General features: G+C 39.0%; 1 protein-coding gene across 1 annotated transcript in view; it reads right to left on the reverse strand.

Moving 5' to 3' along the window:
• LOC113032052 (F-actin-uncapping protein LRRC16A-like) overlaps positions 1-23093 on the reverse strand; it is a 61816-nt gene extending 38723 nt beyond the window's left edge. The window contains exons 1-12 of the mRNA XM_026184698.1: positions 23025-23093; positions 16537-16587; positions 11622-11681; positions 10410-10531; positions 9582-9679; positions 8448-8518; positions 8109-8182; positions 7872-7947; positions 4165-4253; positions 3136-3230; positions 2230-2316; positions 739-842 (exon numbers count right to left, since the gene is read on the reverse strand). Coding sequence (XP_026040483.1) covers positions 739-842; positions 2230-2316; positions 3136-3230; positions 4165-4253; positions 7872-7947; positions 8109-8182; positions 8448-8518; positions 9582-9679; positions 10410-10531; positions 11622-11681; positions 16537-16587; positions 23025-23093 — 996 coding nt within the window. The remainder of the gene's footprint in view (positions 1-738; positions 843-2229; positions 2317-3135; positions 3231-4164; positions 4254-7871; positions 7948-8108; positions 8183-8447; positions 8519-9581; positions 9680-10409; positions 10532-11621; positions 11682-16536; positions 16588-23024) is intronic.
• Between the last annotated feature and the right edge of the window lie 225 nt (positions 23094-23318).

The following is a 23318-nucleotide window of genomic DNA, read 5'->3' on the forward strand; positions in this document are numbered from 1 at the left end:
GAAAACTAATTTTCTATTCGCAATGCCTTTGCTCTGTACACCGCTCGACCCCAGCTTTAGCACTGACACCCACGAGCACACAGGAACATTGACCAGAGGCAATAACTGTTACAACACTGCAACTTAACACATTAACACTGACATGAACAGCCAGGAATTGTGAATTTTATTAGCACCAGGTATTAAATCACTGATTTTTAAACTACGTTTGTAATCAAATCCAAGCAAGAATGCAAGAAATACCAAACTATTCCTTTCTCATCTGTCAGTGGTGCAACACATTTAAATAATGTGTATGTGTTTGTCTTCACTTTTTACTAAGAACTCAGTCAGTGACCCCTTGAAAACCACCGTTGTTATGGAAAAGTGTTCCTGATCGGTTAGCATGTGTTTGCTTAAGGTGGCTGGCAGTCGCAAACTGAACTCAGTCGAGAACCTCACTGTGATTGCATTTCACACATTTCAAAAGTGCACTGCTTTTACTTTGAAGGTAAATGGTTTCCTTTCTGGTTGTAGAGGAGTTTGCAGGTGTTTGCAGACAAGTTGGGTTAGCGATACAAATTGATGAAGACTGCTCTACTCTGGCTAATTAAGCAAATGAATGCCCCTTCAGACACTAATGAAATTTACTTTAAATTTCTAATATACTATTAATATTCAAAGATAATCAAAGATAAATGATTTACACAAAACTGACATTTTTTTTCCCCCCATACGGCCACAGTTTATGTTCAGTACCTGCATGTCGTCTCCTCGGAGCATGTTCCCTGAGAGGTCCAGATGGACTAGGCTGCTGGGGATGGACGGGTTGGCACTCAGTGACTGGCAAAGGCTATTCACCCCTATAACACAAACACACACAAAACAAGCACTGTCAGCGTTATCATAGCCCTCAAATCTCCACTTGATGTTTTGACAGTATATTGAAGGAAATGGCAGGAAATGAGCAGTGGGAGAAGACCGGAAAAAACGGGCTCAGAACGTCGAGTGAGCGCATGGAAAATGAAACGAGTAGGCCTCCACACAGTTCTGTAAATGCAATCCACAATTCCAATAAAAACCTATCAAAATAAACACAGTAAAGGCGATATTACCGACTTAATAAATATATTGAAAAAGATATCTTGCAATAAATATACTGAAAAAGCCCCACAAAAACTAATCTTTATGCAACCAGTGTGTGTTTGCCAGAGTTAAAATGCATGTGGAATGCATGTCTATGCACGCCTGCATTTCCACAGCTTATTATTGACACACTGTGCACGCAACCACTGACCTGTGTCACATCACATCGCATGGCTGACATGGTACTCTGACACTTTAATACTATGAAGTCCTAACTGACTGTGTCAGCCTGTAAATCAAGGCGTGACTGTCAAATAAATGCTTTGATGAAGAGATGAAAAAGAATGAGATTAAAGACAAATGAGAGTAAGAAAAAGGACATTCAAAACATCAAATGAGCAAATTGCTGAATTATGTGCTGCAGCAAAGCTGTTTTAAAAAACCCAAACAAAAAAAAAGAAAAAAAAAAAAAAGAGTAAATGTCCCCAATCTGCAGCTTTTGCTCTTGGCATGGAGTCACAAATTATGGATTGAACCTTCAGCAAGGCAGAGCTCAGTTTAAGCAGCCTTACTAACTCAGCATGTGGAATATGATAGCTTTTTATTGATTGCCTGAAAAAAAGCAGGTTTACAATGAATTCCTATAGACCAGCACGGTGCTGAATAGTTTATTTTGGATGATAACCAAGAAAAAAATAGGCTGCAAGTAACTGCTGACAGAGAAATTTCAATCTAGAATAGCCTTAAATACAATCAGCCTCTTGGCACTATTTATTAAAGGAAGGACTTTGGGCTACAGACTGAAGGAAAGTGATTTAGAGAATAGCATTTATGCAAATGAAAACATGAACACTGTTTACAATTTCTTCCCTTTCCATGCATCTCTCTATAAGAGTGTTAATAGTGTGATAATTAAGTCTCATTAGCATCCCAACAGTGGGTGTGATCACATTAGTGGAGGAAATTAAGTGCATCTTTCTGTAGGGGTGCATGTAAATGCATACAAAAACGGAAAAAAAACCAAGTGATTACAGCACGATATTTGTATCATATGTCCTTTTAACCAACCTGTTACTTTTGCTACAATCTTGCAAGTGGATCCACGGATCGCTTTAACATTTAACAACTCTACAGACGCAAACACCAAGGGAAAACAGCACATACCTTTGGGTGAGAGTGAGGTTTTGGAAAAGTTTAAATGCTTGAGCCCCAAACGGAGTTTGGCAAACTGAGCACCCAGGGAGGAAACACCTGCAACGAGAGAAGAATTTATTCAACACAGGTCTATCTTAACTGTCCATGAATGCTTGGGTATTTGTTACCTGAAAAAGAAAGCATTACACCACATGGCAATAAAAAGAAAAAAAAAACTGCTTAGTTTATATGACAATATAGTTACAGTTATCAGAATGAGCCACCTTTTATTTTTAATATTATTATTTATTTTAAGGTATAGTATGGCAAAAATGAAATGATAGATTTCTATACATATATATGCCTATGAAGGGCATATTCACCAAATATTTGTAATAAATTTTACATGATGACAAATAAACTAGAGACTGGTGAGCCCCAGACATCTGTTGCATGTTTACAAGCATCTGTATGAATATTTGGTGGAATGCATCTTTAATTCATGTGTCCTGGATAGACTGAGAGGCCTTAGGACAGAGCTGATGAAATATTAAAATGCTGCACTAACTGCACAATCACAATGGAACATAAACCGTCTGTATCATCACTAACTCTGGCTGTGTCAGGCTGTGGTGTTTGTACTATAGAGCTGTCCTTTCACTCTACCTGCATGTCGCTTTATTTGTTTTCTATCTGTTTGGATTTGTTTGCCATTCCTAGTCATTCTAACTGTACAGCTTCCCCGCCTCCTGATTCCAGTGCCAGAGCCAATGCAATTACGTGATATATTACTATATTTAAAAGAATGCTGTAACCATTTGTAACCTGTGAAAATTGTATTTTAATATTACAGAGCAGAGGTGAAACACAGCTTTTAGAGAGGAGAAAGAAGAAGATCACAGAGAAATACATTAAACTAGATCTGAGCATTTTTACCTCTGTCCTCCAGTGGGTTGTTGGCAAGATTAATAGTGGTGAGTCCTGAGCTGGGGTTGTGGGCCAGAGCAGCAGCTAGCTTCTGGGCAAAATCGCTGTAGATTGTGAAAGGATGTATTCATTACAGGTCTATAAACAATGTAAGCACCAAACAAAGACCTTCAGAATGCTTCAGCACCTTTGATGTTGCTTTTACAGTAGCAGGAAAGAAAAGCTTACAGAAAGTGAACTGAAATATTAGATTGGGACTGCTAAAAAAGCTATCCAATATTTTTAAAGAAGTGAATACACTGGAACAGCCTGGCAAAGCTCCCATTTCAACACTAAATAGATTAACAAAACTGGATCCAGTAATGTGATGCACAGCCATTTCCTTCACAGATCTGACGGAAGCTAAATCAAATTAACATCCCGGTACCCTCTGCAATGTTGCTGCAGTTTTCCGTATGTAGGTCTCGGTCTTCCCATAGCTTGAACCTGAGTCTGTGTATGACAATGCTTCAAACACATTAACAGTTTTCTCTTGCTGTGACACTCATTAAAAATGGGCTTTATTACTATTATATCAAGCAGGTATAAAACTAAATTACACGAAATCATAAATCTGACCCAAGTAATGTCCGACCTGTCAATATAAAAGGTCACTCCAGAGATTTAATATTGCACTTCCATATAGCACAGACACTTTTGACTAAGAGATTAAAAGGGTAGATTGAAAAGGGTAAATCACCTCCCATAATGTGAGGTAGCATTTTTAGCTGTATTCATTCTGGATGCAAACCTTGGATTTTCAAAATAAATAGTTTTCGTCAAAATTTTTTCATTCAATAGCAAAAAAAAGAAAAAGCTTTCAAAATCAGAGAGTCACATCATAATTCTCCCTATATTTTCAATTCATTAAACTCATTTTAATCTGTTATTAAGCGACCTTGGAGTTCTGAGATTTGAAAGTGTGCTAATGATTACATATGTGTACTGTCCTAGCTACCTTTTAATTGTCTTTGACATTAACATTTCGTATTTTCTTACGTTTTGAGTCCTGCATTGTCCAGGACCAACTCCTCCAGTCGACTGGATCGAGACACCACCCGAAGGATCTGCTCACACACATCTGCAGACTGAAGACGAACATATGTCAAAGCATTTTGGTAACAGCTGTGCAAAAGTCATTATATTTTTATGTGTTAGTACAATTTTGGTTCAAATCATCATCTCTACAGACTGTATGGAGGATCATCTTGGCAGAGAACAGAACAAAAGGCAGCAAACATCCAAGAAGAAGAAGAGCTTTGAATGTCCCTCAAGAAGCCTAAAGAACCATTTCTGAAGATGACTTAAAGAAATTACAGGACAGCTTCTCTATAAGAGTTCAGGTTGTGTTGAAGATTAAAGGTGATCTGGAAACATTGATTTTCAAGCTCAAAGCACTGCCCGTTTCTGATTTTTCTAGCAAAATACTAAGAATAATATATTCTTTCCTAAAGATTCGTGAATGATGCACACGAAAAGTGTGAACGGACAGAAAATGATGGGTCACACTCAAAGCTGTTCACAGCATAAAAATATGCAAATGAACTGAACAAGCTCCAAGGCTTAGAACATGATTTATCTGGAACAGCAAAACTTCGATACTGAAGGTCACAGGAACAATAAAGAAATGTACTTTTGCAAGTGTTCGTTCTCAACTGCTCTCTCCAGAAAGCAGTCTATTTATGCTAATTAAAACCCAACAGTATACAAGTGAATTCTTCTACTTAAAGACCATTTAGGCATGACAAGGGAGAGACTGGGGAGTTCAGACTCTGGACACCTTAAGAGGGAGAAAAATAGTTCTCGCTTCTGTGGTTTGAACACCACAGGAGACACAACAGAGGGACGAAAAGCACTCGTATTTAGACAAAATTAAAGATTCAACAGCTGAATGTCCATGCCCTACCTAGATGCTCACTGACCCACTTCACTGTGTGCTGCGTCATACATACACAGAAATCATGCACCAGACATATTCAGTTAGCATTGCTACAGATATATCTTCCAATAATCTGTACCGAAAAACTCAAAAACTTTCGTTATGATAGAAGGGCCAGTATGTTGTTATTAATCACAGTAGCTGACATTTCTTCAGTGAGGGGCTGTTTCTGTTAGCCAGCAACCTCAGTGTGGCCAAAACAGTGCCTGTATTGTCCAACGCGGGCCTCTAGAGTGTGGAGGAGAGAAAGGAGAGAGTGATGATGGAAAGAGAAGGAGACAGTATCAGGAAAACTCGGAAGAAAGGGACTGTTGTTCACATGTTTACTCATCGAAACTATGAGTGTTAAAGAAAAGAATAAGAAGGATGGAGGCCACCGTGGATGACACATGCTATATTTTTTTAAAAAGAGCGATACCAGGGTAGTGATGGATGAAATGGAGAAAAACAGGGGAGCGAGCAGAGAGGCAGAGGGCACACAAAGAAGTCTTGTCTTTTCCACAGCAGCCACAATAACACTGTTGGGGACAGCAGGGCGACACTGTCAGCATGTGTATTGTACCATTAACCACTCATTAAATAACAACCTTGTCACGCTGTGGTGTTCTGACCCTGCATTCTGCTAAATTGTCCCACGCTTTCACACATGTGCGTGCATGCATGCACACCGCGCTATCATGGCTTCATTAAAGGGTTATCCCTCTGCCATCCTCTCCTCTACTCCTCTCTCATTGCTGGGCTCAGCATCTTGATTAGACCACTAGACAAACAGCCTGAATGAACTGAGGATGAGCAGCGAAATCCCTCACTGTGATAGCCTGCTGCCTGTGAGTGTTTGTGTCTGTATTTGTTTTATTACTCAGTCTGCTGCACTGATATTGCTTATCCTTATCTATACGATAGAGATGCAAGACTGAAGTTTAAGGCTTGAGGCGCGTGGATTTAATGTTTTACATCTCCTTATCAACTGTTTTTGTTCTCGGTGATCCACAGGGTATTTCTTAAAGTAACGCTACGGCTGAACGTTAAACACAAAGCAGACCAGCTTGAGTGTCAACCTCTCGTTGAACTTTTTGTGCATCAACTGGCCTCATTCTGTCTACTTTCACAAGCTAAAATGTTTAGTTCCCCTCTTCTGGTGTAATTGTTAAACACGATTACTCCTTGTGATGCTTTCTGCCACGTTTCCTTACTCATCTGGCATTTCTCACTTTCATTTTGTCCACTGACCTTTCCCCCCGACCTTCATGTTTCTGTCCCACTGCTCTGCTGGCTGTCATCGCCTTCTCTCACACTCTCTTCCTCTCTTATTGTTCTGTCAGACTTCCTATTATTTCCATTGGAACGGGAATCAGAAATAATCACGCTCCAGATCACATCCTCGCAGCTCTTGTTTCTCCAGCTTCCCCAGTATCTCTATACAAATATGCACACATTGGGAAAAGAGGATTTTTTCCCCCTTAAAGCACTCAAAGAGGACTGGGTTGTAAAGCCACAGAATACAATTCAAACACTGCCAAAAAAACAACAACACTCAAGCAGCACACACAATTGAATAGCACTAAGACAAAAGCCTTACGTATCATCATAACCACACACTAATCTCAAATAGAAGGGAAAACATTAGCACATGTACCTGCGTGAACATTTGTGCCCAAGTTTAAACACGGCATCACAAGGGACAGGATTTTAAAATTCAGCACGAAAGAAATTGTCCATGACGGAAGCGTGAGATAATTGCTCGGACTGAGGAAGCTGCGTGTGGTAATTGGTGAGACTGAGCGAAGCCTCGAGACGCAGAGTTGGTAATGGAGTGCTGCAGGGGGGCAACAGCCCAAGACATTGAGCCCCTTTGTCTAGTACGGATTAGGAGTCTTATCACACGAAAACATTGGACTGATCGTCAGTCAACAGAGTGGTGGGGGAGATGGAGGAAACAAAGGGGAAAGTATTCTGTGCATACACCCCTATATACCATAAGCAAAAGGTAGAGGAAAAGCTGCTTACATTAGAGGGAATTTACAAAGAGAAGGAAAAATCGAAATATGCAATATAGAAAGAAACAGACATTACACAACTGAAATCTATGTGATGCAACAACAGTGTTAGGTGCCCCTTTTTTAACTTTCACAAAATAGTAAGGAAAATCAGCTCTGCTCTTTAGCATAATTTAAAATATGCCAAACGTGACATGATAACACTCTCAACACAGTTTTAGACCCACAATAAAACAGAATAAATCTCCATCTTTTGCTCTAATTAACCGCTTTCTGTTATCACTTGAGACATAAATCACAAATGGAGGCAAACTCTAAGCCCTTACCGACAAATACCGACTCATACAAAGCAGAAACTAACGTACCGCAGTTGTAGCAATGAGGCGAGGCGGTGAGCAGCAGGTTTACCCAACCAAAGAAATACAGCAGGGCGGCTTTCTTACCTACTTACACCTGGGATAGGATTAAATCTGGTTCTGTGGGAAAACACTAACAGCGCATACCTTTTATCCAGCACAATGAAGATATAAGCTACATTCATATACAAACTAAAGGAATGAGAATGGAAGAGACTAGCGCTGCTATAAGATCTACCTTTGTTAATATGCTTGGTGATGAGCAGCACTCTCTCAGCAAACTACATCTTCTGACATGACCACAGAGCTCTTAACACAGTGTTAACAAAGAACTGAATATTAAATCTTCTTTGGAGTGCTCAGACTTTAGCTTGCATAGTGTTAGCCAGATTTTCAAATATGAGAAGTACTAACCAGCTTGTAATCCTTAGTAGAGACCTTGGTGAACCACTGGTTAAACTCCAGGACTGCTATTATAGCTACCAGATCCCTGAGGAGGAGGAGGACAAATGCAGAAGAGAAAAAGTCAGAGCAGCCATAAAATCTTTTTTTATCTCTCTCATCAATACCATCTCAGACTCAGTGATGACTTTGATGGTAGTTTTTAAATTGCACTGGTGGTAATATTTAAAGATCTTTGCCGGCACTCACCTGTTCTCCAGATGACTGAAGTCCTGCAAATTAAGTTCTCTGGTGTCTTGCGTTAAATATATAGTGTCTACATCCTGGAAAGAAAACGATTAATTAATCTTGACTCTAGAAACAAAGCAATTGCACTGGGAGAGTAAAAGATTTGTTTCATGTAGGAGAAAAAGAGCAAGAGCACGAAGGCGTCAAGAAATAAGGCTCTATATATGTGTCAGTGCTGTTGGGCCTTATCAAAAGTTGTTGCATGTTTATGGATCCAGCCTACAGCGGTGAGGCTTAGATGAAGAAGAATCTGTCAATGTGATCTGTGCAACTGCACAAAAGAATATAAACAATGCTTACCCACTGCACCTCTTCTCTGTAAGGCATCCCCAACCAGTCACAAACACATCGGTACATCTGAGAAAACCCACCTACACAGAGACGGAGACCATCAAATACGAAAAGAGAAAACAGAACAAAGTAGACATGTGAAAGGAGGATTTTGGAAACGTGATTATTTGCAACACTGCACAGACCATGTAAACTTACTACAGCAGCAACACATCATTTAGAATATATAGAGAGAGCTGTTTGGAAAAGTCTTTAGCCATTCTTCATGTCCTGCTTTTGTTAAGAAAATGTAATGTAGATATATTGATATTGATTTATTGAAATCTGTGAAAACATTCATGGAAATACAGTATATAAGGCATTTAGATGCTTACCAGATAGCATTACATGATGGATAGAAATCGGATGACACATTTCTGTGTTCATGATTCCAACAATTTTTGACCAGATTTCCAACACCATTGGTTGAAATGCATCCCCAAAACATTCAAACATAACGTGTTTTACAGATTCCTGTAGACACACTCTCTTGTACCTCTCTCCTGACCTACTGTGTACACACTGAGGATGATTTAACCCTAAATCACTCAAACAGACCCGTTGCCACTGATTTTTAGTCCAGTTCTTGTGCAATTTGGCATATCTCAGCTTTTTCTCACAGTTTTCCTTCCTTAAGAATGGCTTCTTGATATCCAACCTTCCACTAAGAGATGATGAGGCTTCAGTGAACAGTAGATAGATCATCTAAAGAGCCAGATAAATCTGTCAAATCCTGTGTTAAGTTTTTTTGGGGGATATCTTCCTTTTTTCTTAAGGAAATTACATTGCTACTTCTTTTGTCCTCCACTTTTCAAGTTTACTCAGTTTTTAAGGACACACTGCACACTGTTAGATCTCACATTACTGACATACACCAAGTTAGCTCTTTAAGAATCACCTTGTTGGTCAAGAAATGCTGTTTTATGACTGTAAAACTGTTATCTTTGGCATTTTTCATAGATTTAATAACTGGAGAGACATGTGGGTTTCTGTGACAGGCTGCAAGTCTGGCTCCGTGGAAGTAAAATATAAAGAAATAACGGGTGGCTGAAGAGTTTTGCACAGTACTGTGTGCAGATGCACGCAGTAGTCACAGGTTCATACCACAGGGTCCAGGTTCAGCAGGTTTATTGTTCTCCCACAGAATCTGCAGAGAAGAGAGCCTGTCTGGAGGCTCCATGCAAAGCTTCTTCATCACTTTACTGAGAAAAGAAGTCAAATGAAAATATATTATGAAAACTGCAGCTGGTGAGAGTTTCAAACTAAGAGTTTCATTCTTTTTGAAACAAGCAATACTGAACTGCTTTTGCAAAGCCTTACTTTTCTACAGACATCTTGTAAGCAAGCGATGAGGCAGCTGTTATGCACTACATGGTACAGCAGGAATTTAAAAATAAACTACGTGATCTTAAATTAAAAAAAACAACAACTAACATCTAACTGCTTAAAATATAACAAAAGGCAGTATTAACCCTTTAATGCCTGTTGTATCTTATTTGATACACACACACACCCAGTTGTAGCAGAATTGATACAAATTAAAACTCATATGCAAATGTACATTTTTTTCTATTTGTCACAAAGTTTAATAAATACTCAATTTTCTATAAAATAGAATTTTCTGCCAGTAGCTCGGGCTTTAAAGGGTTAAATAAAATACAATCACATTTAATGATGGTCAGCCTCACGATGAGCTCAAACACTGTACTGTTCAAAGGTTATAGAAGTTTATGGTTTACGTCCATATTCATTTCTGCATTTCCATTTTTGCTTCCTGTTCAACAAATCTATGAAAGACACTCACATCTGCACTGCAATACACAGCCATACTGACGAGACAGGTGAATACTGTACATTTTACACACACACACACGCACACACACACACACACACACACACACACACACACACACACGCACACACTGAACTCACCTAGGGGGCAGACCTGGACATATCCTCTGCATACAGTTTCCTATGTGAGCCACCACCTCATTTACCTCGTCTGTGGAGGGCAACTTCAACGAAAATGAGCCGCGCTCATATTCTATGGACAGCTTAACGGACATAATCTTAATTAGTTATCACAACAATTAATGATTCCACCTTCACTGCAAGTCAATCACAAGTGCACCCATTTAGTTAAGGGACCGACGCATTTTTACTTTCTCCTTCGGTCTGGTTTAATCAGATATAACTGACTGATAATCAGTTAATGTTAGGATTCAAGATTGATGTATTGTGTGTTTTTGCATGCATGTGTCTTATTCTGTTCATTTTAATCCATATTTGACTTTTTTTTTTTTTTAAACACCTCCCTGGAATCTACTGAAAATAATTAAAGTGAAAAAAATGTAAAAACCCATCTATCTACGTAACAACAGTTCTATCCCACATCTCTGCATGTAATGATTTAATAGTATTAACCAAGACTGGCTGACCATTTCAGCATTCACTACAATTATGCAAATGCAGATCAGAGCCTCTTCTACCGGCCAAAATTTACATAATCTTTGCTGATACATGGGAGACCATCGGTCAAGATATTAAGAGGACTGACATCTCTCAGACGAGTGGGACAGAGGTTCAGCTCCAGGAACAGGGTGGTTAGTGCTGGATTATCATATTTTATGGATAAATCCTGCTGACTGGCAGCTTGGCACAGATGTTCCGTTCTGGTTAGCCGTGAATTAATGAGTTTCTACAGATCATACCAGCATTTAAGACGTTTTCCTGCCATAGTTTTAGATTTGTCTATTTTATTTTTTCATCCTGCTGAAGTGTCCCTAAATAGGATAAAAAGTCTTTTCACCAGATTTAGTGTATTAGTACAATATATGCTGATGATTAAAACATCATGAGCACACACAGAAACAAAACAATATTAAAACCTGACATATAAAAGTTTAGGCATGTGTGTTTATGTGCCTATTGTCTCACTGACTATTCAATGCTTCATTTTTTTAATCGTAATGCTTTAAACAGCATCTGGACAGGTTACAGATATAACACAGATGATGCACTTTAACAACAACACAAAATGGAAACACAATTTAAAGGAATAGCTGGACAGCTTCAACTTTGTTCTTACTCTTAACATGAGAATGACTGTAGTGTGAAGCTTTTTTCTTTCATATTTTTCTGTACCTGCGTTGGCTTGTTGCAAGCAATTCCCTGGATCTCCAGATAATTAAAGGAGTGTTCCACCTAAAAGAAGAGAACAGATGTCCCATTAAAATTTTAATATCATCCAATGGCATGACCTTGTACTAATGAGAAGTGACAGCGACACAGATACCGCAGATACAAGATTTTTAAATATCTGTATCGTCATCGTTCGTAAACAATACAGATTTTTTTTTTTTTTTTTAAATAGAGAATAATCCTATATATCAGCCAATATATTTTTTCTTCCAGACACACAAGCATAAACATTTTTATCTAAACTTCACTAAGATAGTTGTTTTTTTAAACCCACACCCTGTCTGACGCTGCTCGGATCAGCTGGGTGTTGGGCTTGTGGATTTCCAAATATGTGTGCTGCCAAAAAGGGATTTGCAAGACACCCTTCTCTGGATAAACTATGCAACTTTAACACTCAAACATCGTCAAGCTTGTTTTGCCATTCCCTATTTCACTTTATACATTTTTAATTATCATCGTTATAAATACAAACACCAATGGATTACCATATACCTGATATCGGGCAATATCGGGCTCTGAAATCCATTGGTTTAGCTTTAGTGCAGATCGTGCTGAACTACAAGTTATTACAGTCTAGTGTTACCATACTGTTGAAGAATATGCTGGTTGGTATTAAGAAGAACAATTATAACAACCAAAAAAGAAAAGAGAGAAGAAGAATATTAGGAATAAATTGGTGTAATGCGCTAACTCTAATCTAATGAGTCCTGCTTAAAAGTGTCTGTGTCACAGTTAATAAGTCAGGTTGCAGTAATTTAATCTTCCAACACCGACTCACACAGACGAACTTGTTTTAAAGTCATATTTGGTGTTACATGTTTTTCATCACAAATACTTGCATCTCAGTTTTCAGTCAAGTCCACTGGAAGTAAAATAAAACAACTACATATGACACATACTGTTCAACTTCTTGTGGCTTTTCCCTGCTTTGCACAATTTCAAATGTACTTTTTAAACTGTTTGAAATGAGTATGGCTCTCTTGCAGCTTAAACAGAACACAAAATATACTGAATCATCATTCAAAAGACAGTCTATCAAAACATTAGGGCTAGAGAAACCTAGAGCAGTCTTGCATCTGAATGTTTTATTTCTGCTTCAAGAGAGCAACTCAGAGCGACTTGCCTTCACAGGCCTTAAAAGGACAGAAACAGATTCTTTTAAATGAGATTGAAAACCTGTGCATACAAATGCCTTCTGCTTCATACCGAGTGCAGTTTTCCTCTGCTGCTTGCTTTCACACAAACACATACAGTGCCTGAGGGTAGGCCAGAGAGCAGGGCCAGACTATTCCAGGTGGGCGCTGTGTTCCTGAGGCTTGGCTCAGAGATGAGAGGAGGGAGAGGATAAGCAGACTGTCTGTCTACTGTCTGACTACAGTATGCAGTGTGTGTGTGTGCGCGCGCGCATTTGGTTTCGTAGTGCTTGTGGTTACTAAATCCACAATAAACACACAATAGCAACTCTCTCACTCAAGGTGCTGTGTAAAAACACCCCGCCCCCCAATTTATATTCAGCGCTTACTTTGATGTGAACTGACTTTTAAAGAAGAAATTAGCATAACTGACATAAATACAGCAGAAGAAATCAGCTCAGCTAATGACATGTTTCTCAAATAAAACAAAGCAACAGACTCCAGTAGCTGTTATTGTTATATAGGGAGGTTTGGTAAGTTTTAACAGGGTAGAAGGCTACCAACTGTAAGACACTAAATTAATCTTACACTAATTTTGATGCTCATTTGTTACTGCAAAGTGTTGTTTGCTACAATATGTATCCATAATGTAAAATAGGTCAATCAGTTTATTTATTTCAGCCTGTAAAAAGGTGTGGCTGTAATCTGAAAGGACTTAAATCAGTGTGGTGATGAAATCTGGGCTTCAGCCATTGGCGACGGCCAGCTCCATGCTGGGAGGTGTATGGAACCAAATGCCTGAGTAATTGCATCATTCACTCATTCGTTCACTGCCCGTCTGTCAGTCTAACGGGTCACACTGTACCTAAGTTTATCTGAAAGGTATTTATTATAACTGTTAATATTGAGGATGCTGCTGACCATTTGTATTTCAGGTTTTAATGAGATAATGGACACTGACTATGTTTTGTATATCAAAGGTATGCTCAGTGTGACCTTTTATTACATAAACTCCATTAGTTCTGACATCAAACAAAAGACAACCGAGCTGAAGAGCATACAGGTGAGGCTACAAAAATAAACAGAGACAAAAGGCAAGAAGGAAGATCTGAATGAATGTGTGTGTGAGCATGTGTGCATGCTTTTAGGAAGACACTGGCAGACAGCGAGGCCCTGGAGCTTCTCAAGAGGAGCCAAAGCATCAATCGAAGCAGCGTGCACACACACAGAAAACCACTGACAAGCACATGAGAGAGCTAGAGGGGGATTTCAGCTATAACTAAGAGGAGAAATATACAGTCTAATGTTTAACTGAGGTTTTACTTTTATACACTAAAAACACTTCAACATTAAGGCCTCGGGCTGCTTTCAGGAAAACAATACGCATGAAATCCCCATCGTACAGTTTGTGCTCCTATAGGGTTTTAAAGCATTACCACTTTTTATGCATAACTATACAAGAATCCATGCATTTACCTTTTACCATAAAATAATACAAAATCATCTGTTGTATTATTAAAAAAAAAAAAAAACAGCTTTCAACAGAAGGTGAGTACTGAGGATCCAGAGTGAGGAGAAGCTAAACTTTATTTAGGATTGATTGATCTTGGCTGTGAAACAGACTTTACATTAGAAAAGTACATTTAGGAGAAATATGGTAACAATCTTTTACTTTTTCTCTTTTTCTAGTTTTAATAACAGGCGCCAAGAAACCACCCATAACATTAGTGCATTAGTTGGCACTAGTGAATGAATAATACTAATACTACTACTATTAACAATAATAATAATAGAAATAAAGAATTTTTGATGCAAAAATTAGTCAATCACAAAATTAATCACAAAACTGTAATTTTTCCTTAAAAAAATAAATTAAAAAAAAATCTTCTGCCTGTCAGCTTAATGTAATATAAATTCATTTAAAATAAAGTCAATCCACTGAAGACAAGATACTAGTTATCCCATTGACCTTTGGCATTGTAGTGAGTGGGGGACGGAAACAGAGGTGTCAGCGTAAGAGAAACGGATGAACTAATGGATTATTGAAAAAGATTGGCAGGATAAGAGTGAGAAAAGAAATAGGGGAGGAAAGGTGATCTGTGGCTGTGATCTGGCTAACCAAAGAAAGATTGGTTTCACTACAAGAGAGAGAACTGTCTCCCAACAGAAGAAGTGTTTAAGCCAAAACAAGAAAAAAAAGGTGGAAAAAGATCCGAATGCAGGATGAGATATGGGGGCGGCTCTTTATAAAGCAGGTGTCTAATCCCTCTGGTCAAAAGACAGCAGACAGATAAAAAACAGATGCAGAACCAGCTAAATAAACAGACTTTAAACTTGTGGCTCATAACACTAGAAACTTTTCCAAAGTGGAAAATGATGTTATGTGAAAGAGTAAACTATGATGTTTTCTGTGTTCAGTCAATCAACCAACTGCACTGTCTCCAGGGCACCTTATTCACTGGAGAGCAGGCAGCTTTTTATTTTAAAATAAGATGGTATGCAATATTGCGACTTGAGAGAAATACTGTTAAAGCTTTCCTGTCCTGTCAGGCGAGTCCAGATTTTGTAGGTGTTTTCTATATACAGTCACATCCCTGTTTGGGTTTATGACTCCAAGCTTTGGTTATGCATGTGGTCAGGCTAGAGGCTATTTTTGACAATGAGTCACTACTACTGCTGAAAACTGCTGACACTGAAAACGTGCTTAATCACTTTTTTTGTTTCATTAGCATTAGCAGCCGCAACAGCATGGATGGTACTGTATCCACCTTGTGGGTCTGTGTGTGTCATGTGTACTTGATGGCCAGAAAAGCCAGTAAACCCTTGGCCACTGGCTCACCCACTTCACACTCCTGTAATACATTCTGCTTATTTTTTTTCTTTATCAGAATATTACAGATGCAGGATTGGACAAAACTATTTTAAACAACTTTTATTGTGCAAAAACAGCAGCACAAGTCTGCTGTTAACCTTGATAATACATGTAGTGATGGTAACAGCAGTTTTGCATGAACATCTGTGTTGTGTTATTGCACTGCTGGTTTTTATGTGGTAGTGGTGACTGTGCTTGTAAAGATGATGAGGGATATTTCAGTGCTGGTGACAGTTACCATCTGCACTGCATTATCGCACCACTGTATAAAAGGATTTGCCAGCAAGCTTTAGAACTGCTTCAGGTACACAAACTTAAAAGTATCTATTTAAATCCAAAACTGCTCCCTGTATCACCAGTGAGAGCAAATGATGGCTGAAACAGAATTGCTAACTCTGCTGTAAGGAAATATCACACACTGCTGCCTGCAACAAGCATTACAACATTAATAATGAAGAGAAAACAGTGCTACTGTGTGTAATAAAAGAGTTGCAACACACTGATCATTATTCAGACAATGAGCAGCTTGTTGTTTTGGTTTTATGGTCATGAACCTTTTGGTTCAGTCTTCATATTCTGAAATTAACCAGAAAAATGTTAATATACATTTTTTTAAGTTTGTGTTTTTCTCTCGCAACAAACACGTAGTGAAAGAGGAGAATGAAGCCAGTTAGCAAGGAAAATCCCAGAAACCGTTTCCAGAAAACTTTCCAAGAAGTTCCAAAACTTCTGAAGTGATTTCAACAGTTTAATATGATTTATTTAAATGGAAAAAATGAACCCTAAAAGTACTTTTCTAACACAATCCTACACTCTTCATTTAGTAAAGAATACTATTCTCAACTGCTCTTACCTTGGCAGGAATGCGTGCCGTCAAGAGGTAGGCTCGGTAAGATGCGAGAGCCTAGGGGAGAACAGAGACAATAATGAGTATGTTGCTGTAAATATACACTGTGAACAACAAGAACCAGGAAATGGCAAAGAACACAAAGAGCTGCTCTGGTGACTCATCAGGATGAAAAGACTTGTGACTGTGAAGCATCTCTGTGAAAAGAGTGTAACAGAAAGATTCACTGACACTTGAAACGTAGAACTAATAACATTGAAACATTTGTTAAAGTCTCTTTATCAGCTCAGCTCACTAAAGATACACATGCACTGCTGCACTAACATTCTTTAGACATTACCCGGCAGAGCTTACGCACACATTAAATGGTCTTTAATCTGCCAGCTCTCTAATACAAAGTCCTTTTGAGGCCTGAATGCACCCATGTAAGAACAGTGGTGGTAATGGTCCAGTTAATCTGCAAGGAGCAAGTGGTATTCATGTATACAGTCTCCTGCAAGCTCTACTGAGGTAGCTCCCTTATTTAAACCAAAGCAGTAAGAAGATGTCTGTATATAAGAAAAGGCAACTTTCGCGTGATGTCCCACCTCGAGTCGCCCAACAATGCCCAGAATTCATGTTTAAAAGATGGTTTAGGCAGGCAAACTTTGTGTTTGTGTTGCTTCTCCCTGCTGAATAAACTGTCTTGATCATGTGTGTTTATGATGGAACACAGCGAGGGCAGAGCTTACTTATGTTGCTGGTCTGTGAAAGGCTCAACCAGGCACATCTCTAATGCCTGGTTGAGCAACACTTTCAAGCAGACAAGCAGCTTTGAAGGGTCATTTGGCTGAATTGTTTTGATGCCTCACAAGGAGTATAATGTGGTTTTGGAGATCTTCCTCGTAATATTAACAGTGGAAAGGATGCAATTTCAGTCAGGATTACTACAGTCAAAAAAAGCTACTTATCTGCAGTCATGTTGTGGGACCACCCCCACCTTAATTTGTATATATGTACAGATGTCAAAAGTATAACACCCAAAGAACAGACAAGCCCTAAAACAGGGTTGATGTGGGTTGCAAAGCGGCTTGCAGACATATTGCACCTGAAGGCAGGCTATCCGTCCATATCCATCTTCCACTAAACCAATTCAGGGAGGAAGTTGGATGTGTAAAGTGAACAAATTTTATCATACGGGCACCACAAACAGGAGAACAAAGGTTTCAACCTTTAAGAAGTAAAAAAAGATTAACATCAAAAAGACATAATGTAACATTTTAAAGACAAAGGCATGGATCATAACACTGCTTTTTCTCCTGCCAAAAAGTATCACAGCACAGCAAAGGTTGACCTTTAAAACTTCAGAGGGACACTGCCAGCCTTTTCAAAGAAAACACCCTGCTTGGTCAGCAAAGATACACACCAGGAAGAGATATTTGTTTTACACTAATCATTTATCGGCATATTACGTTCTTGATGAACTGTTAAATTGGCTAGCCTCTAAATTTTCATGATTTCTGCAGTTAGGCTCACACCGCATGGACTAAAATGCCTTAATAGCCAAAACCCCAAATCAACCTCTGGCCCCAGACCTTTGCTGAATGTCATTCCTGTGCTCTATTTACCCAAAATATGAAATCTAACATGCAGAGGGCCAAAAAAAATACACAACAACAAAAAACATGTTCTCCATTAAATGTGTCTGACCAAGAGCCTGAAGTCCTAATATGCTCAGTTTACTTGAAAGAAAAAAGAAAAGAAAAAAAAAGTATATTTGTTGTTGGTTACTCAACTTCCTTCTGTCAGAGCTGAAATAGCCCAAACTGTTTATCTGTGTCATACTTACAGTTTAAATAATTTTGGTAAAGCCAATCAGATTTTTAGGGAAAAACTGCCACAAATGCCACAAGTATTGAATTAACTCAAAAACATTCACAATCTTAACATGCAGGCTACAGAGAAAGACAGCTTAGATCAGCTAAGCTTGACACACTACAAACAAAAAGAAAATGGAGGTAGCAGAAAAAAAGAGAACAGAAGTTAGAGAAAACTGATCAGAAGGTTTAGAAGCAGAAAAGCAAAGTGAAAGAATACAAACAAAACAGGAGGAGAGATAACAGGTTTCGTGAAACAATGACTGATTTGAAGGTCAGGACAGGAAGAGAGAAAACACTGAAGCAAGTCTAGAGACTGTCAAAATCTTTTTTTATAGACGTGAAAAGAGAAACAGAGGGATGAAAGGCACGGTTTAAAGGAATGACAGTGGTTCCCAGGCCTCTGTGGCTCAGCTTCACTGGCAAGGCTTTCATGGTTTGATGTGATGGAGACAGACAGGCCAGCCTGTATGGCCAAAGATAACCTCTTCTAAAGAGCACCAGTCACTGCTGCTACTCTCAAATCTCCTGTCATTGTCTCAGTATCATTTCTGCACTGTAGCACTCATTTAGATACAATGTGTCTGCAGGTGTACTAGTGATGGAATACATTTCATTTCTCCTTAAGGGGTAAATAAAGATACAAATTTTATTTAAAGATCACTTTAGTTTAATATCAACTGAGGAAAGTGTAGAGACTGTAACTGATGCAACTGAGATGGATATACATAATCCATAATTTGGGCAATAACTTTACAGTTTATATTGCAACGAGTTTGTCTAACCTTGGGAACTGTTAAAGGGGCTCTCCAGCTGCTTTACACAGTTGAGATTAGTCATCACCAGGGGCAGTATTCAACTAGTGGAAACTGCTCTAAAATGTCTTCTGTGGCTCTGGAGGGAGTTTCCAAAGTTAACAAAAATATATTCTTGTTGATGTCATTATAATTATTTTTTAGACCCAAATTAATGTCTAAAGCAGTTTCTCTCTGGGAGATTAGTATCCTGATTCTGATTAAAGGTCAACATATCTATATTTGATCATTATTTACTTTATCAATTTCTTGATTGAGTTACTGGAATAAAAGCTGTATTTTTTTTTATCTCAATTCCTTATACAGTTATATTATTATGAGCAGCGTCTTCTTGCAAATGGTCATTACAAAGAACTCACTGACTGTGAGTAGAGTAGAGTAACCATGTGACTGAGGTTTCGTCTTACATGTCCGGTCTTTGTAAATTGTAAATTTAAAGAACTGTAAATAATCCAGTACTTAAATTAAATCAATTAAAGTAATGCAGGTCAGTCACATACTTTGAAAAGGATAAATTCAGCACCCCTTATAACAAATTCAAAGTGTTTCACAAAATTTAAGCTGCCACAGCCTCTTCAATTTTTCCTTTAGCTTTCCTTCCTGCCATCCTCCTCCTGTCAACGCATGATCGCCCCTCGGCACTCTCTCAGCGCACCACTCTCTCCATCTGCACTTTAAAGTGGACAAAGGCACAACGACCCATGACCCCCCCCTCTGCAATGTCCCCTCTACCTCTCTCTGTCTTTGCTATCTGTCTTAAGTGGATTTAAGCCTTGAGCCTTCCCATCAGCCAGTGATTTCACAGCGACCACCATCGTGCGTTCAGCTCTACTCAGCCAACCAGATGGCAGCAGCATTGAAGCATGTCTGCAAGACCAGAGAGAGCATCTGCTATTGCACACACCCTCTCTCTCTCTCACTGTAATACACATAGAGACACACTAGCATTCACACACATCCTGGTGGCTCACATGCAAGATAACTGCCACAAGCTCTAAAGCACCATTTGTCTTCTTGGCCTGAAATACATATCACCGGCAGACAGACACACATACGCACACATATACACAAACATCTGACACAGAGCTATAGATACAAATCATTTTTGCTTCGTGCACATGTAAAAAAAAAAACAAAAAACAAACAAAAAAAAATTTGCAGTTAAAGCACAAAGAAGTACAGGCCAAGAAGACCTCGAACCACTTTTAAAAGATTAGCAATAAATCAAGATCGGAAAAGTGTAAAACTGTGCGTGTGTGTGTGTGCGTGTGTGTGTGCGTGTGCGCGTGTGTGTTGTGTAGTCCATTCATACTTTTATCATTTGTAGATTATTTTTTGGCTGTCAAATTGTCAACACCCCCCTCCCGTCTCCCGCCCGCCAACCCATTTATCCACTCAAACACACTTTGCGTTGCTACGGCAACTGCTGCCCCATACTGCAAACACACATTTGTGAATACACTAATAGACGCACGCACATGAAAGCCGTACACTGCGGTGCCAAGTCTTGCCTGAGAATGTCAATGAGTTTTCTCACCCTTAAAACAACTCTCAGTCTGGCCTACAGTTAGCCTGAATCTCTGTAGGAACCGGAGCCACACAGAGCAGCGTTTCATCTGCGGCCATTCAGCTGTGGCAGCACTCAACCACAGGAAATCTTCCCCCCACCAAAAAATGCTTTATTCATCCATCATGTCTTGGGGTGCATTCACACTCAGTTGTAGCCATCAATCACACAGTGTCAAATGTATTCCTTTGGTTTGTTCTGGGTGAGAGAAATGTCCAGAATTAAAACTAAAAACAAAATAAAAAAAGCAACAACATTTGTGGCACTGTCAAAGATACTTATGTGTCCCAGAGCAGAGAAATCAACCCAGAGTGGCAGTGCCAAGAACTGAAGTGGTGACTTGCTCCAAGAGAGAGTCAATACACCTAAGAATAAGACCCCTAAGCTAAAAACAGAATGAGTCACTTCAGCTAATTCACCTCTTAAAATGTATTCACCCTTTTACACTTCAAAAGGGCCTAAAGATAAGAGCATGGCCACTTTGACTCACAGGTTGATCCACTGGTGGCGTATCTGATGTCTTGGTGTTGGTGTTGTTCCTGCATCATCATAATAATCTATCTATAGATATATAAAATGCTTTTGTTTATATAAACCTCTCTTCCGGAACAAATAGTAGGCATTTTAAAATGTTTTCCTTATCCAACAAATATACCACCAAGCTAGGTTTGTCCGTTAGCCACATTTTGGTTACTTGTGTTTAGCTTACTTCTTAGCTAATGCTAACTGAATACTCAGACAGTAGTCAACTGCAATGCTGATCCTGGATGAACATCATTATTATGAGGTTGTAGGAACAACACCAGTGTGGGGATAAGAGGTCATGTGAGTTCCTGTAGCCAGCAGTTGTCTGTTAGGGTTCACTTGTGCTAAATGGAGTCATGAAGTTAGACATTGTGTGCTGCCTCCTCTAGCATTTTCAGTGCAGCTATCTGCCAGATAATATGGCTTGCTGTATGGCTGGTTGTACTAACAGACCATCCAAGAAGTCTGCTCTCAGGCCTTAGTACTAATTAGCAGGTATTTATGTCCACGTAATAGACCCATAGAGCCTGTGGGTACAGCTTCTGATCAAGCATGCTGGTATTAGCTTGAAACTCTACCCTCCAAAGCCAAAATTAAGCCTATCATTTTTTCTCTTGGACAAATTATGACTCACCAGAAATTTTGGCAGCAGGGAGGTAAAGTGTTTAACTAATTGTTTCATTCATTTCATGCTGAAGCCAAAATATGTTCAGTCAGTGGATAGCGCACAGCCAGCACAACATCCCCTCAGTCCACTGCTGACACAGACTCTTTATTGCATAACTAATGCCAGACATGTCCTTCACTATGTCTAACATTAACGAGTCATAATGTTGGCTGCAAACTGTCAACACAGCACAATAAAAGAGTATTTTTTTAAGTCTATGCACCACAAAAAGTAAAGAGGGGAGAGAGACAGAGAGAAAGAGCAGCATTGAGACAGAGAGGGAGACTGTGGATGAAGGCGAGCGAGGGCGGTGGTAGACCAAACCCAGTGAAATAACTTAATAGAGCTTAAGTGCTATTTTGCTGATAAGAAGCCATGATGTAAATACAATCACAGGAGAAGACATTTAATGAAGGGAAGTGTTGCAAAGCTGTTTTATCTCTGTCAAAACAAATGCTGCTGTGATGACCCTCTCAGCTGTTAGTACACTGAAATCCATCAGCTCTCCGTGGAGCCAATGCAGTGAATTTCTCTCATTCCCTCTCTTTTATTCCATAATCTCTTAATGTGCCCATACTTCTGTGGCCTCATTGTGCCTCACTGTATTTTAAATACTATGCACAAATGTGAGACTTGTATGCTCGTCTTTATGCCGTGGAATGTATGAATATTAAAAAAGAAAAAAATAATCGTGGCACAGAAAAACCCAAGAAGGAGAATGCTCAGGTTATTTTTCCTTCTTGTTCAGCCTTTATCTCAAACTGAATGCCATCATAAAGCAATATACAGAGGAAAAACTGTTGCAACCTGAAATTCATTGTTTTGGTACCTCCTCTCTTGTATGTACAGCACATATAATTGCTCATGCTACTGTCTGTGTGCACATATATATGTGGCGAGTATGTAAAGAGAAGGCATACCAATAGACTCAAACCACTGTCTGCTCATATCTTGGAGCGATCAGGGATGGTGTAATTCAGTGTAAGAGATGGGCTGATGATCACTGGCCCGGAGCAGCTATTATAAAAAGGAAAATACTACAATATAATCAGTAAGGCAGATACCTTCATGTGTGCCACGTCTACTTCATACATAATCCGAGCGGGTCGGGTCGCCAGGGTTTTTGGATTCATTGCGTCAATAGTATAGAAGTGGATTTAAATAGATCAGTGAATACTCAATAGCATGGTGCGCCACCCTTTTTATTTTTAATGAAAAAGACAATTATAATAATAATATAGTCATTTATTATTATAGTCGCTTATCCAACGCTCCTTGAATTCAATTTGTTTTTATTTACTGCCTTAAAAAAATTAACGCAATACTGTGGCTCATGGATCCAATATTATTACACTTGT

The sequence above is a fragment of the Astatotilapia calliptera genome, chromosome 11, assembly GCF_900246225.1.
Source record: "Astatotilapia calliptera chromosome 11, fAstCal1.2, whole genome shotgun sequence".
NCBI lineage: Eukaryota > Metazoa > Chordata > Actinopteri > Cichliformes > Cichlidae > Astatotilapia > Astatotilapia calliptera.